Genomic DNA, 13983 nt, shown 5'->3' with positions numbered 1-13983 from the left:
AGCGATATATGTCACGACTAGGGTTACTAGATATCTTGATTGGGTTCCACATACTTGGAGGTGATATTTTGGCATATCCACAGAAAATAAGGATGCTGGAAATGCTAAAGGTGGTCACTATTTAATAGGGAGTGGCAGTACTTTTTATAGACTTATTTTTATTGCACTTGCTGTTCCACTGCAAAACTGATTTGCAGTTTGCTTTTACTTTTTTATACAAAACATAAGCAGGCTATTTCTCAGAAGAAAAACATTTAATTTTTTTTTTCTGTTTTTCAACATACAGGCATATTTCAGTTTTTTCTTTTTTATTTTTTGCAATATATATTGTTTATGCAATGCAAACACTGAAAGAATATCTTTGTAGATTACCATTAGTAGAGGCATATGATGCAAGAAAGCAAGCTTATGCAACATCAGCCAAAAAAAAAAAACTCTTCCACTTCACCCCACCGTTTGTTCAAAATACCTGTCCAGCTGAGCCTTAAATTTATTTAGGCTATCAACTTCCACAACAAGGGATGGAAGTCTGTTCCACCAACCAACATGCTGGCTAAAGGCAAATTTCCGCACATCTATCCTACATCTGTCCTTCCTCAATTTGAATTTATGCCCTTTCAGGTGATTATTCTAAGCAAGAGGCAGAATCCCATCAGACTTGAGTATGCTCAAACCATTCAAGGCTTTGTACACCTCTATCAGATCACCTCGCCAGTGCCTAGTCTCCAGACACTGTAATTTGCAAAACTTAAGCCTTTCTTCGTAAGAGCAACCCTTCGTTCCATTCACTAACCTTGTTGCCCTTCTCTGTACTCGTTCCAGCAGCTCTACATCCTTCTTGAAATGAGGTCTCCAGACCTGTATACAGTACTCTAGGTGTAGCCTGACCATCGCCTTATACAATGGAATAATCACCTCCTTATCCCTGCTGGAAAAATTCCTGTATATCATTGACAATACTCCATGACCTGCTCTGGCAGCCTGTCTGCACACTTACTCCCAGGTCTTTTTCATTTTCTACCATACGTTCCTCTGGGATTACTTCTACCTATATGCAGTACTTTGCATATAGGTAGAAGATTGTCAATGTTAAACTTCAGTTGTCACTTCTCAGCCCATCTTCCCAAATTTTCTAGATCCTGTTGCAGTAGCACACTGTCACTAACAACCCTGCCAACCTTTGCATCATCTGCAAACTTCGACACAGCCTAATATACCTTCATCAATATCATTGATAAATATACAAAACAGTGGACCCAACACCAAACCCTGTGGGACTCCACTAATAACATTAGTCCACAAAGAGCAGTACCCCTTGATTACCATCCTCAGTCTTCTCCCACTCAACCATCCTTTTATCCATTGTTGCAACTTACCCTTAATACCATTCTGCTCCAATTTGTACAGTAGTCTTCCATGTGCAAAAGTGTCAAAGGCTTTCCTGAAATTCAAGTATATGATATCAAAATTATTTTTTGCATCCAGTTCCTTTGTAACCACATCATAATATCTTATCAAATTTGTCAGACAAGATTTTCCCTTAACAAACCCATGATGTGTCTGAATTATTTCTGCAGTCTTGTCTAGATGATCCTGCAATGCATCTTTAACCAGGGACTCCATTATTTTCCCCTGAACACAAGTTAAACTAACATGTCTATGGATACTTGCGTCATCTTTTGAACCCCCTTTGTGAATTGGTGATACATTTGCACATCTCAGGTCTGTGGGGACCTCCCCTGAGTCCAAGGATGCTCTCATAATTATGACTAGGGGTTTGCTTACTTCCTTTGCCGCCTCCTTTGATATAACTGGATAGATCCCATCCACCCCGGTTGCCTTATATTTAACTTAAACAATTTCTCCTCCACTTTGCTCTCAGTTATTACAAAATCATTAAGCACTCTGCTACAATTTGATAACCTTCTGGCATTTTCAATCCTTAATAACTCCTCATGTGTGAATGTAGATATAAAATACTCATTCATTTTGTTTGCTATCTGAGCAGGATCATCAACAGTCGAACCACTATTAACAAATGGACCAATCTGATTCATCTCCTTCCTTTTAGTTTATATAAGTAAAGAAATCTTTGCTGTTTTTCATAGCATCCTTTGCCAAAGATTTCTCGTAATCTGCCTAACCTCCTTTGTGACTTGATTACAGACTAGTTTATATCTGTCATAGGCTTCTGCGTTGCCTGATAATTTATATGCATCCCATGCATTTTTCTTCTCTGCCACGAGTCTCATTAGTTCATTTGACAGGCGCCTCCGTAGACAGGTGGGAAGGAGCAGCCGTGCATAGCACACGCTTCTTGATTAGACCGGGGTTCGAGCCCGTCACAACCAAATACAGAGGATGCGGAAAGGTCAGGGAATGACCACTGCATATTCCCGGAGCAATATGGCCTTAGTTGCTAATTCTCCTAAAAACCAAACAACAAACAAAGTTCATTTGACAACTATTTAGGCCTAAACTTTGAACAATATTTCTTAATAGGTATGAAACGTTTAGTAGCTTCCACGATTAATTCCTTGAATGCTTCCCACTTAGAATTTTCTGTTGGTAACATCATCAGTTGATCCCACTGTACAGAATTTAAAAACTGTCTGAGTTACCTTTATGGAAACAAAAACCCTTTCCTTTACCTCTGATGGTAAGTAAATCCCACATCAGTACACTGTGATCTCTGCCACCTAGTGGTTCCTTTATCTGCAAATTTTTAATACATGAACAATCACTGCTAATAACCAGATCAAGAGTATTACCGTCTCTGGTTCCTTCTCGATCATGCTGCTACAGAAAACAATCATCCAATAAATCCCCAAAAGTGTTACTAGTGTGCGAGTGACCAATCCACAAGTTCCAGTCAATATCTGGGAAGTTAAAATCACTCATTATAAGACATTCTGATTTAATAGCCTACTCTATTTTTCTGTACAACTGTTCATTGTACTCATTCAAATTATTAGGCCTATAATACACTCCTACTCTTATTTTTGCTTTCGCAGTGCATAATATGTCACACCAAACTGACTCAAGTGTGCACTGTCCATCTATATCAAGTGGATGCACTTCTTTCGATTTTGTTTTTCTTAATTAACAGCATAACCCCTCCGTGTCTATCCTTTCTGTAAACATTGTACTCCCCAAATTCCAATTATGCATTCCTAGTATCTGTGTGACACCACATTTCTGATATCCCAACAATATCTGCCTTTGATGTCTTGACCAACGCTTCAAATTTATTTACTATACTTCTAGCATTTGTATACATGCACCTATTCTTATTCTTAGTTACCCTAACACATCCTATATACCCACTTGTTTCACGATGACTGCCATCAGTCCTTGACACCCCAGCACCCCTCGCTCCAGGCCACTGCTTATTCTAATAGAAGTAGTGCAAGAATCACCTTCACCTCTGCCTGCAGCTACTTTTAACCTTTTAGTCTGTGAATCACCCCAAACTAGCAGTTTTCCGACCCACCTAACACTGCCTCGATAGCATCAGCAAATATTCTTGCACCCTTTCTATTTAAGTGTATCCCATCCCTGTAGAAGGAGTCACTCCTGTTAACAAGCACAGACCACGCTAAAAAAAATTTTATCCCACGAGCCTTGCACATTCCCTCTAGGGACGAATTGATTGACAAGGCTCTCATCATGTGCTCCCTCCTATTGTGTCTGGGCAGAATTGTGGACACTTTAAAATTTAGCCCAAACTCATGACTTTTTTGCAACATTGACCTGTACTTGTTAAGTAAATCTGCAGATATCTCCTACTCTTAATGTCATTGGTGCCAACATGTACAACGATATCATCCTTTGTGCCCTTAAAAGATGATATATGCTTCACAACGTAGTAGTAGTGGCATGTGATGCAAGAAAGCAAGTGAATGAGCTTATGCAGCCTCAGCCAAAAAAAAAAAAAATCACACCATTCCCTCCAAATGCCTGTCCAGTTCCTCCTTAAATTTATTAAACCTATCAACTTCCACAACGACAGATGGAAGTTTGTTCCAGCAATTAACCACCCGCTGGCTAAAGGCAAATTTCCGCACATCTATTCTACATCTGTCCTTTCTTAATTTGAATTTAGGTTCGTAATCTGAACAAGAGGAAGGATCCCATCAGAATTCAGCATGCTCAACCCATTTAAGGCCTTATACACCTCAATCAGATCACCGCGCAGGTGCCTAGTCTCCAGCCACTCTTGGTAAGAGGATCCCTTCATTCCCCTCGCCAATCTTATTGCCCTTCTCTGTACACGCTCAAGTAAATCTACATCCTTCCTAAAATGAAGCATACAGACCTGTACGCAGTATTCAAAGCGTGGCCTGACCATTGCCTTATACAGAAGGACAATCACCTCCTTCTCCCTGCTAGCAAAATTCCTATATATCATTGACAAAACCCCATGACCTGCCCTGGCAGCCTGCCTGCAGTGTCAGAAAACTTCATATCTAACTGCACAATTACTCCCAGGTCTTTTTCATTTTCTACCACCTTAAGTGTGGTGGTTGGTACGTTTCTCTGGGGTTACTTCTACCCATATGCAGTACTTTGCATTTGTCAAAGTTAAACTTCAGTTGCCACTTCTTAGCCCATCTGCCCAAATTATCTAGATCCTGTTGCAGTAGCACACTGCCATTACTGTCATTAACAACCCTGCCAACCTTTGTATCATCTGCAAACTTCGACATTAAACCTGATATACCTTCATCAATATCATTGATAAATATACAAAACAACAGTGGACCCAACACCGAACCCTGTGGGACTCCAGTCCACGAAGAGCAGCACCCATTCATTACCACCCTCTGTCTTCTCCCACTTAACCATCCTTTTACCCATTGTAGCAACTTACCCTTAATACCATTCTGATCCAATTTGTACAATAGTCTTCCATGCGCAACAGTGTCAAAAGCTTTCCTGAAATCCAAATATATGATATCAAAATTATTTTTGCATCCAGTTCCTTTGTAACCACATCATAATATCCTATCAAATTTGTCAGGCAAGACTTTCCATTAACTTCCCATGCTTTGTCTGAATTATTGCTGCAGTCTTGTCTAGATGATCCTGCAATGCATCTTTAACCAGTGACTCCATTATTTTACCCGGAACAGAAGTTAAACTAACTGTCTGTAATTACTCGTGTCACCCTTCAATCCCCCTTTGTGAATTGGGAACACATTTGCACATCTCCAGTCCGTGGGAACCTCCCCTGAGTCCAATGATGCTCTCATAATTATGGCTAAGGGTTTGCTTAGTTGCTTTGCAGTCTCCTTTAATATAACTGGATAGATCACATCCACCCCAGGTGCTTTTCTTTAGTTTAACTTCAACAATTTCTCCTTCACTTTGCTCTCAGTTATTACAAAATCATTAAGTATCCTGCTACAATTTGGTAACCTTCTGCCATATTCAAACCTTAGTAATTCCTCATGTGTGAATGTAGATGCAAAATACTCATTCAGTTTGTTTGTTATCAGCAGGATCATCAACAGTCGAACCATTGATGTCAAGTGGACCAATCAGATACATCTCCTTTCTTTTAGAGTTTATATAAGTAAAGAAATTCTCTGTTTTTCTTAGCATCTTTTGCCAATGATTTCTCGTAATCTGCCTTCGCCTGCCTAACCTCCTTTGTGACCTGATTACAGACTAGCTTATATCTGCCATAGGCTTCTGAGTGGCTTGATAATTTATGTGCATCCCATGCATTTTTCTTCTCTGTTACGAGTCTCATTAGTTCATTAGATAACCATTTAGGCCTAAACCTTGAACAATATTTCTTAATAGGTATGAAACTTTTAGTAGCTTCCACGATTAATTCCTTGAATGCTTCCCACTTAGAATTTACTGTTGGTAACATCGTCAGTTGATCCCACTGTACAGAATTTAAAAACTGTCGGAGACCACTGTTGTGCCACTATTGCAGCCAGTGAGCGATATATGTCACGACTAGGGTTACTAGATATCTTGATTGGGTTCCACATACTTGGAGGTGATATTTTGGCATATCCACAGAAAATAAGGATGCTGGAAATGCTAAAGGTGGTCACTATTTAATAGGGAGTGGCAGTACTTTTTATAGACTTATTTTTATTGCACTTGCTGTTCCACTGCAAAACTGATTTGCAGTTTGCTTTTACTTTTTTATACAAAACATAAGCAGGCTATTTCTCAGAAGAAAAACATTTAATTTTTTTTTTCTGTTTTTCAACATACAGGCATATTTCAGTTTTTTCTTTTTTATTTTTTGCAATATATATTGTTTATGCAATGCAAACACTGAAAGAATATCTTTGTAGATTACCATTAGTAGAGGCATATGATGCAAGAAAGCAAGCTTATGCAACATCAGCCAAAAAAAAAAAACTCTTCCACTTCACCCCACCGTTTGTTCAAAATACCTGTCCAGCTGAGCCTTAAATTTATTTAGGCTATCAACTTCCACAACAAGGGATGGAAGTCTGTCCCACCAACCAACATGCTGGCTAAAGGCAAATTTCCGCACATCTATCCTACATCTGTCCTTCCTCAATTTGAATTTATGCCCTTTCAGGTGATTATTCTAAGCAAGAGGCAGAATCCCATCAGACTTGAGTATGCTCAAACCATTCAAGGCTTTGTACACCTCTATCAGATCACCTCGCCAGTGCCTAGTCTCCAGACACTGTAATTTGCAAAACTTAAGCCTTTCTTCGTAAGAGCAACCCTTCGTTCCATTCACTAACCTTGTTGCCCTTCTCTGTACTCGTTCCAGCAGCTCTACATCCTTCTTGAAATGAGACCTCCAGACCTGTATACAGTACTCAAGGTGTGGCCTGACCATTGCCTTATACAAGGGAATAATCACCTCCCTATCCCTGCTAGAAAAATTCCTGTATATCATTGATAAGACACCATGAGATACTCTTGCAGCCTGTCTGCTCAGAGAACTTCATATCTGCCTGCACAATTACCTCCAGGTCCTTTTCATTCTCTACCACTGTCAGTGTAGTACCACAGAGTTGATATGTTCCTCTGTGGTTGCTGTTTCCCATATCTAGTACTTTACATTTGTCAATGTTAAACTTCATTTGCCACTTCTCAGTTTGAGCCCATCTGCTTAACCTTTCCAGATCCTGTTGCAGCAGCAGCAGCATAACATCCTTAACAACCCTGCCAACCTTTGTATTGTCTGCAAACTTGGACATTAAGCTTGATATACCATCATCAATATTATTTACAAATACAGAAAACAACAATGGACCCAACATTGAACCCTTAGAGACTCCACTAATAACATTAGTCCACGATGAGCAGTGTCCATTAATTACCACTCTTTGTCTTCTGCCACTCAACCATCCCTTTATCCATAGCAACAATTTGCCACCAATGCCACACTGCTCCAATTTGTGCAGCAGTCTTCCATGTGCAACAGTATCAAAAGCCTTTCTAAGATCCAAATATATAATATCAAAGTTATTCCCTGCATCCAATTCTTTTGTGACTATATCATAGTATCCAATAAAATTGGTCAGGCAAGACCTTCCCTTAACAAAACCATGCTGTGTCTGAGCTATAACTGAATTCTTGTCAAGGTGATCCTGCAGTGCTTCTCTAACCAGTGCTTCCATTAATTTTCCTTAAACAGAAGTTAAAATCACAGGTCTATAATTACTTGTGTCAGCCTTTGATCCTCCTTCGTGAATTGGGGTTACATTTGCACATCTCCAGTCTGTGAGTACCTCCCCTGAGTTCAAGGAAGCTCTGATAATTATGGCTAACGGATTGCTTACTTCCTTTGCTGCCTCCTTTAATATAAATGGATTGATCCCATCCACCCCAGGTGCCTTTCTTGTATTTATATTCAACAATTTCTCCTCCAATTTACTCAATTATTACAAGATCATCTAGCTCACTGCCAGTGTTTACTTCATCTATGGTTAGGTTAGGTTAGGTTATGTTTACCCTTCCTGAATAACTCCTGATGTGTGAATGTAGATGCCAAATATTGATTTAGTTTGTTAGCTACCTGAGCAGGGTCATCAACAGTTGATCCATCGATATCAAGTGGACCAATCTGATTCATCCCCTTCCTTCTAGAGTTTACATAATTAAAGAACTCCTTGCCATTTTTCTTTGCATCCCTTGCCAAATATTTCTTGTAATCTGCCTTCGCCTGCCTAACCTCCTTTGTAACTTGGTTACAGATCAACTTATATCACTCATAGGCTTCTGTGTCACATGTTAATTTATATGTATCCCATGCATTTTTCTTCTCTGCCATATGTCTCATTAGTTCATCTGACATCCATTTAGGCCTAAACCTTGAATAATATTTCTTAGTTGGTATGTAAAGCCTAGTAGCTTTCAAGATAAGTTCTTTGAATGCTTCCCAATTTGAGTTTGCTGTTGGTAACATCATCAGTTGGTCCCACTGTATAGAATTTAAATACTGTCTCAGACCATCGTAGTTGCCTTTATGAAAGCGATAACCCTTCCCTTTACCCCTGATGGTAGTTACCTGCTTGAGTAAATCCCACTTCAGCACACTGTGATCACTGCCACCTAGTGGTTCCTATATCTGCAGATTCTTAATGCATGAAGAATCACTACTAATAATCAAATCAAGAGTATTACTCCCTCTAGTTGCCTCCCGAACATGCTGATTTAGAAAACAATCATCCAATAAATCAACAAAAAAAGCCTTGCTAGTGTGTGAGTGACCAACCCACAAATTCCAGTCAATATCTGGGAAATTAAAATTCCCCATTATAAGACCCTCTGATTTACTGGCCCACTCTATTTCCCTGTACAGTTTCTTATTATACTTATCAGAGTCATTAGGCCTATAGCACACTCCTACTCTCAAATTTTGATTTCCCAATGATTATGTCACAGCAAACTGACTCGACACTGCACTGTCCAGCGATGTCGACTGGCTTCACTTCCTTGGATTTTATGTGTTTCTTAACTCCCCAAATTTCAGTTTTGCATTCCTTATATCTGTGTGACACTACGTCTCTGATATACGTCATCAACTTTTGCTCCTGGCAGACATACCTTGGTCCTATTCCATCTATCCTTTTTCATAATATATTACCCGTCTCCCTGTCAATAAAGTCACTAACAATACCTAGTTCCTTTGGGAACAGCATATTCTGCCTTGGAGATTGCCGCTGTGTTGCCTGATGCACAGGAGTGAGCTCTGGCGTTGAGTTGGGCAGCTGAGAGCTTGACGGGCCCCTCATATTAATTTCTTCGAGGGCATCTACCCTACACCTCAAGCTCTTATAGACGCCCAATTTCTAGACACTCTCTGCACCTGGTACACACAAAGACATCCTCCTTGCCTAGAGTTAGGTAAACATTTCACAAGTTGCACATTTTTTTTAGGCTGTGATGCGTTGGAGAATCGCCCCCCCCCCAGTTCTCTCCCGAGTCACAGCACTCTTTGTGCCCGTTGCTTTGCTGTTCTAGTCTGGGGCACAATATTTTAAATTAATAAGATCAATAAATTTAATTAATTAATTGTCAATACTACACTATAAAGGTTTTCGTAGCCCAGTGGTCAGGAGCGGGAGTGCAGTAGCACACGCTCCTTGAGTAGACCGGGGTTCAAGCCCCCGACTGCTAAATACGGTCTCTGCCAATCCGCACTGGACCAGCGTGACAGTTGTTGTTGTTGTTATTTGGTTTTTAGTAGCATTAGCAACTAAGGCCATATTGCTCCGGGATATGCGGTGGTCATTCCCTGACCTTTATATCCTCCGTATTTGGTGGTGACGGGCTAGCGTGACAGATTATGGTCCATTTCCCTCAACGTGAATTATTGAGGAGGCTTCCAACCTGCAGTGGGTTGATAATGGCTGCAGTTTTACTACACTATATAATTTTACATTAGAGATACCAGTTACCATAATTAAAAATTTGAATTCCCTACCACTCTCTATACAAAAACAATGGCTGCAAGATTCGAACGAAACAACGGTTTTACATATATTAAGTAGTAATCTACAAAAACTTATCTAAATTAAAAATAACCAGCGTAACTAGAACTATAAGGCTACTTATAAAGTACAATAAAATCACCTCTTATCCCTGCTAGCAAAATTCCTGTATATCATTGGCAAAACCCAATGAGTTGTCCTGGCAGCCTGTCTGCACTGCTCACAGAACTTCATATGTGACTGCCTCCAGATTTCTTTCGTACCTGGTTGTAGTACCAGACACTTGGTACATTACTCTGGAGTTACTGCTACCTATATGCAGTACTTTTCATTTATCAATATTAAACTTCAATTGCCATTTCTTAGCAACCCGTCTGCTTAACTTTTCTAGATCCTGTTGCGGTAGAATACTGTCATTAACCACTCTGCCAACCTTTGCATCATCTGCAAACTTGGACATTAAGCCTGATCAATATCATCAATAAATACAGAAAACAACAAACGGCCCAATACCGAACCATGAGGGACTCCACTAGTAACATTAGTCCATGAAGAACACTGTCCATTAATTACCACTCTGTCTTCTCCAACTCAACCATCCTTTTATCCAGTGCAGAAACTTGCCCTTAATAACACACTGCTCCAATTTATACAGTAGTCTTTCAGGTGCAACACTATCAAAAGCTTTCCTGAAATCCAAGTATATGATATCAAAACTATTTTTTGCATTCAGTTCCTTTGTGACCACGTCGTAGTATCCAATCAAATTGTTCAAACAAGATTTCCCCCCCTTAACAAACACATGCTGTGTCTGAAGTATAACTGCAGTCTTGTCTAGATGATCCTGCATTACTTCATTTACCAGTGACTTGACTCCATTATTTTCCCTGGAACAGAGATTACACTGACAGGTCTGTAATCACTTGTCACCCTTTGATCCCCCTTTGTGAATTGGGGATACATTCACACATCTCCAGTCCAGAGGAACCTTTCCTGAATCCAAGGATGCTCTCATAATTATGGCTAATGGTTTGCTTACTTTCTTTGCTGCCTCCCTTAACTTAATAATTGGATAGATCCCATCCACCTTCTTGTGTTTAAACTTCAACAATTTTCTTCTAAATTATAACAAAATCATTTAGCCATCTCTTAAAGTTTGATAAACTTTCGGCATCTCTCTTCCCTAAAGAATTCCTCATGTGTGAATGTAGATGCAAAATAGTCATTCAGTTTGTCAGCAATCTGAGCAGGATCATCAACAATCAAACATCAATATTGAGTGGACCAATATAATTCATTCCCTACCTTTTAGTGTTTACCTAAGTAAAGAAGTCTTCGTTGTTTTTCCTTGCATCCTTCTCCAAAGCTTTCTTGCAATCTTTCTTCGCCTACCTGACCTCCTTTGTGTCTTGATTACACCCAATAATTTACATGCTTCCCATGTACTTCTCTTCTCTGCCATGAGTTTCATCAGTTAATCAGACATCCATTTAGGCCTATACCTCAGAGTAATTCTTAGTTGGTATGAAAAGCCCAGTGGCTTCTGTGATTAATTCCTTTAACACTTCCCATTTAGAATTTGCTGATGGCAACATCAGTTGATTCCACTGCATATAATTTAGAAACTGTCTGAGTCAACTGTAGTCACCTATGAAAGCAAAAACCCTCCCTTTACTCGTGATGGTAGTTACATCTTTAAGTATTCAAATAATTAATAATAATAACTAGGGGGCTTCGCCAATCTCTGTGCACAATTTTCTACATAAAACACCTGTCGAAACACAGTGATTGATATCTAATCAGGACATGACCTATGTAATTATTTACCTGTACATTTGTAGTGACATAATTGCCCCGCCCACTTGTACCATGTGATCCACATCTCTCTTCTGCAACTGGCCCCATCCCCCACCACACAGCATTTTTAAGGTCAAATAAATATTACTATGTAATTATTTACCTGCGTTTACATAGGTCACTTAGGAAAAGGCCTTTTGCTTTGGGTTCCATAATGCATGAGGAATATTGTTGCATCTGAAAGTGCAGGACTAAAATATTTACACATGTACAAACTATATTGGGACGATGGGTCTCTTCATCAGCTGATATTAATATACAAAAAATCTGCATCTGAAAGTGCAGGACTAAAATATTTACACATATACAAACTATATTGGGACGATGGGTCTCTTCATCAGCTGATATTAATATACAAAAAATGTTAGAAAGGAACATCAAATGATGCCGGGTGTGGTCATGTCTTAGTGAAGCAAGTTCTTGAAGTTGGTGAACGTTAATGGAGGCAGTTGTCTGACAAAGCGACGAATGTTAGCATGCATCCCATGTATGCACTCTACATTGTCAACAGCAAGTGTCTGATTCTGTCCAGTAACCCATTCGTGTTCCATTTAACGTTCACTGACCTCGTGCATGCTTCATTGTCTAATACATGAACATGCCCGGCAACATTTGATGTTCCATTGTAATGTTTTTTTATGTTAATGTCAGCTGATGAAGCATCGTCCCAATATAGTAGAGGTATGATTATAAACAGTTTAGTTTTTTATAAATATTTGTAGTTTTGTTATTATTTGTATAATAATAACATTATACTAATATTATAACGCACTGATCAAAATGTAATCAGGAAATGACCTATATAATAATTTACACATGCATTTGTAGTGACGTAATTGCCCTGCCCTCTTCTCCCATTGGCTTGAATAAATATTTTTTAATGTGTAGATTTTTTAATCTAGTTTTGCAACTAGATATATAATTATTATATATATAATAATAATTTAATAATAAATATTTAATTCAAATTAAAAAATTCAAAGAAATTAAAGGATACCCAGGGAAATTGAGCAAGTTTTATGACAAATATTGACCTCAATTGCAAGAAAGTATTCCATACCTTTAAAACTGAGTGTTATTTTGTTATTATTTGTATAATAATAACATTATACTAATATTATAACGCACTGATCAAAATGTAATCAGGAAATGACCTATGTAATAATTTACACACGCATTTGTAGTGATGTAATTGCCCTGCCCCTCTTCTCCCATTGGCTTGAATAAATATTTTTTAATGTGTAGATAGATATATAATTATTATATATATAATAATAATTTAATAATAAATATTTAATTCAAATAAAAAAATTCAAAGCAATTAAAGGATACCCGGGGAAATTGAGCAAGTCTTATGACAAATGTTGACTTCAATTGCAAGAAAGTATTCCATACCTTTAAAACTGAGTGTCACTGGCTATTTGGGAATGTATAGAGAGCTATCAGCTATCCTGTTTACTTTACTAAATTTTACAAAATTTTTTAATAAAAAAAGGTAAAAATATAGATATTAAAGGGAAAAAAAAGGCCAAATAACACTCACAGTTGTATCCACTGCCTCTATTTCCTTGGCTGGTATATGTACAGGATCTGGATCTGCTTTTGAAGCAAATACTGCTCCTTTTCCTCCAAGTGTAATAATTACTATTGTGCATCCTTTTGTTAAAAGAGCTTTAGCTGTATTTTCAGCATCACAAACATGATGTATAGGACATCCTGTGGCTGCTTCTGCCTATTATAATATCACTTTATTATTTAAAAAAATACAAATTTTGAACAGATAAAATATAAACTGAGCTCTCACGTTAGCTGAACTTTAATTTGTGAGCTTGATAACATAATTTTCACTCAGTGGTTATTTTCATTCACTATTTCTATTAATAATTATAATCCAATTATCAGACAGTTTTAAAATACTGTCTAGTTCTGGCCTTTAAGAAAATTAAATTACAACTGATTTGTCATGTATTTAAAGGGAAAAAACAGGAGTCACTGAATAAATTTACTCAATGTAAAATGTACTCAGAGTGGCCCATAAAATTCAAACTTAGATTCAATTCAAAAATAAAAAGTCAAAAATACAGTAAGCACCGGTTATAGTGGCAAATTGAATTTTGATTCTAATAAACGGCAATTCTAATAAGCAAAAATCAACGAATATTATCTGCAGGCTATA

General features: G+C 38.2%; 1 protein-coding gene across 1 annotated transcript in view; it reads right to left on the bottom strand.

The window, feature by feature from the left end:
- The window catches only part of LOC150084682 (ribokinase-like), a 124408-nt gene that overhangs the window by 12454 nt on the left and 97971 nt on the right, over positions 1–13983 (bottom strand). Inside the window, exon 7 of the mRNA XM_090375426.1 lies at positions 13351–13539. Coding sequence (XP_090231552.1) covers positions 13351–13539 — 189 coding nt within the window. The remainder of the gene's footprint in view (positions 1–13350; positions 13540–13983) is intronic.

This window comes from Mastigoproctus giganteus, chromosome 6, assembly GCF_048544385.1.
Source record: "Mastigoproctus giganteus isolate SK-2022 chromosome 6, ASM4854438v1, whole genome shotgun sequence".
In the NCBI taxonomy this organism is placed as follows: Eukaryota; Metazoa; Arthropoda; class Arachnida; order Uropygi; family Thelyphonidae; genus Mastigoproctus; species Mastigoproctus giganteus.
Note: the sequence above shows the minus strand (reverse complement) of the source record. Positions and strands in the feature narration are given on the sequence as shown.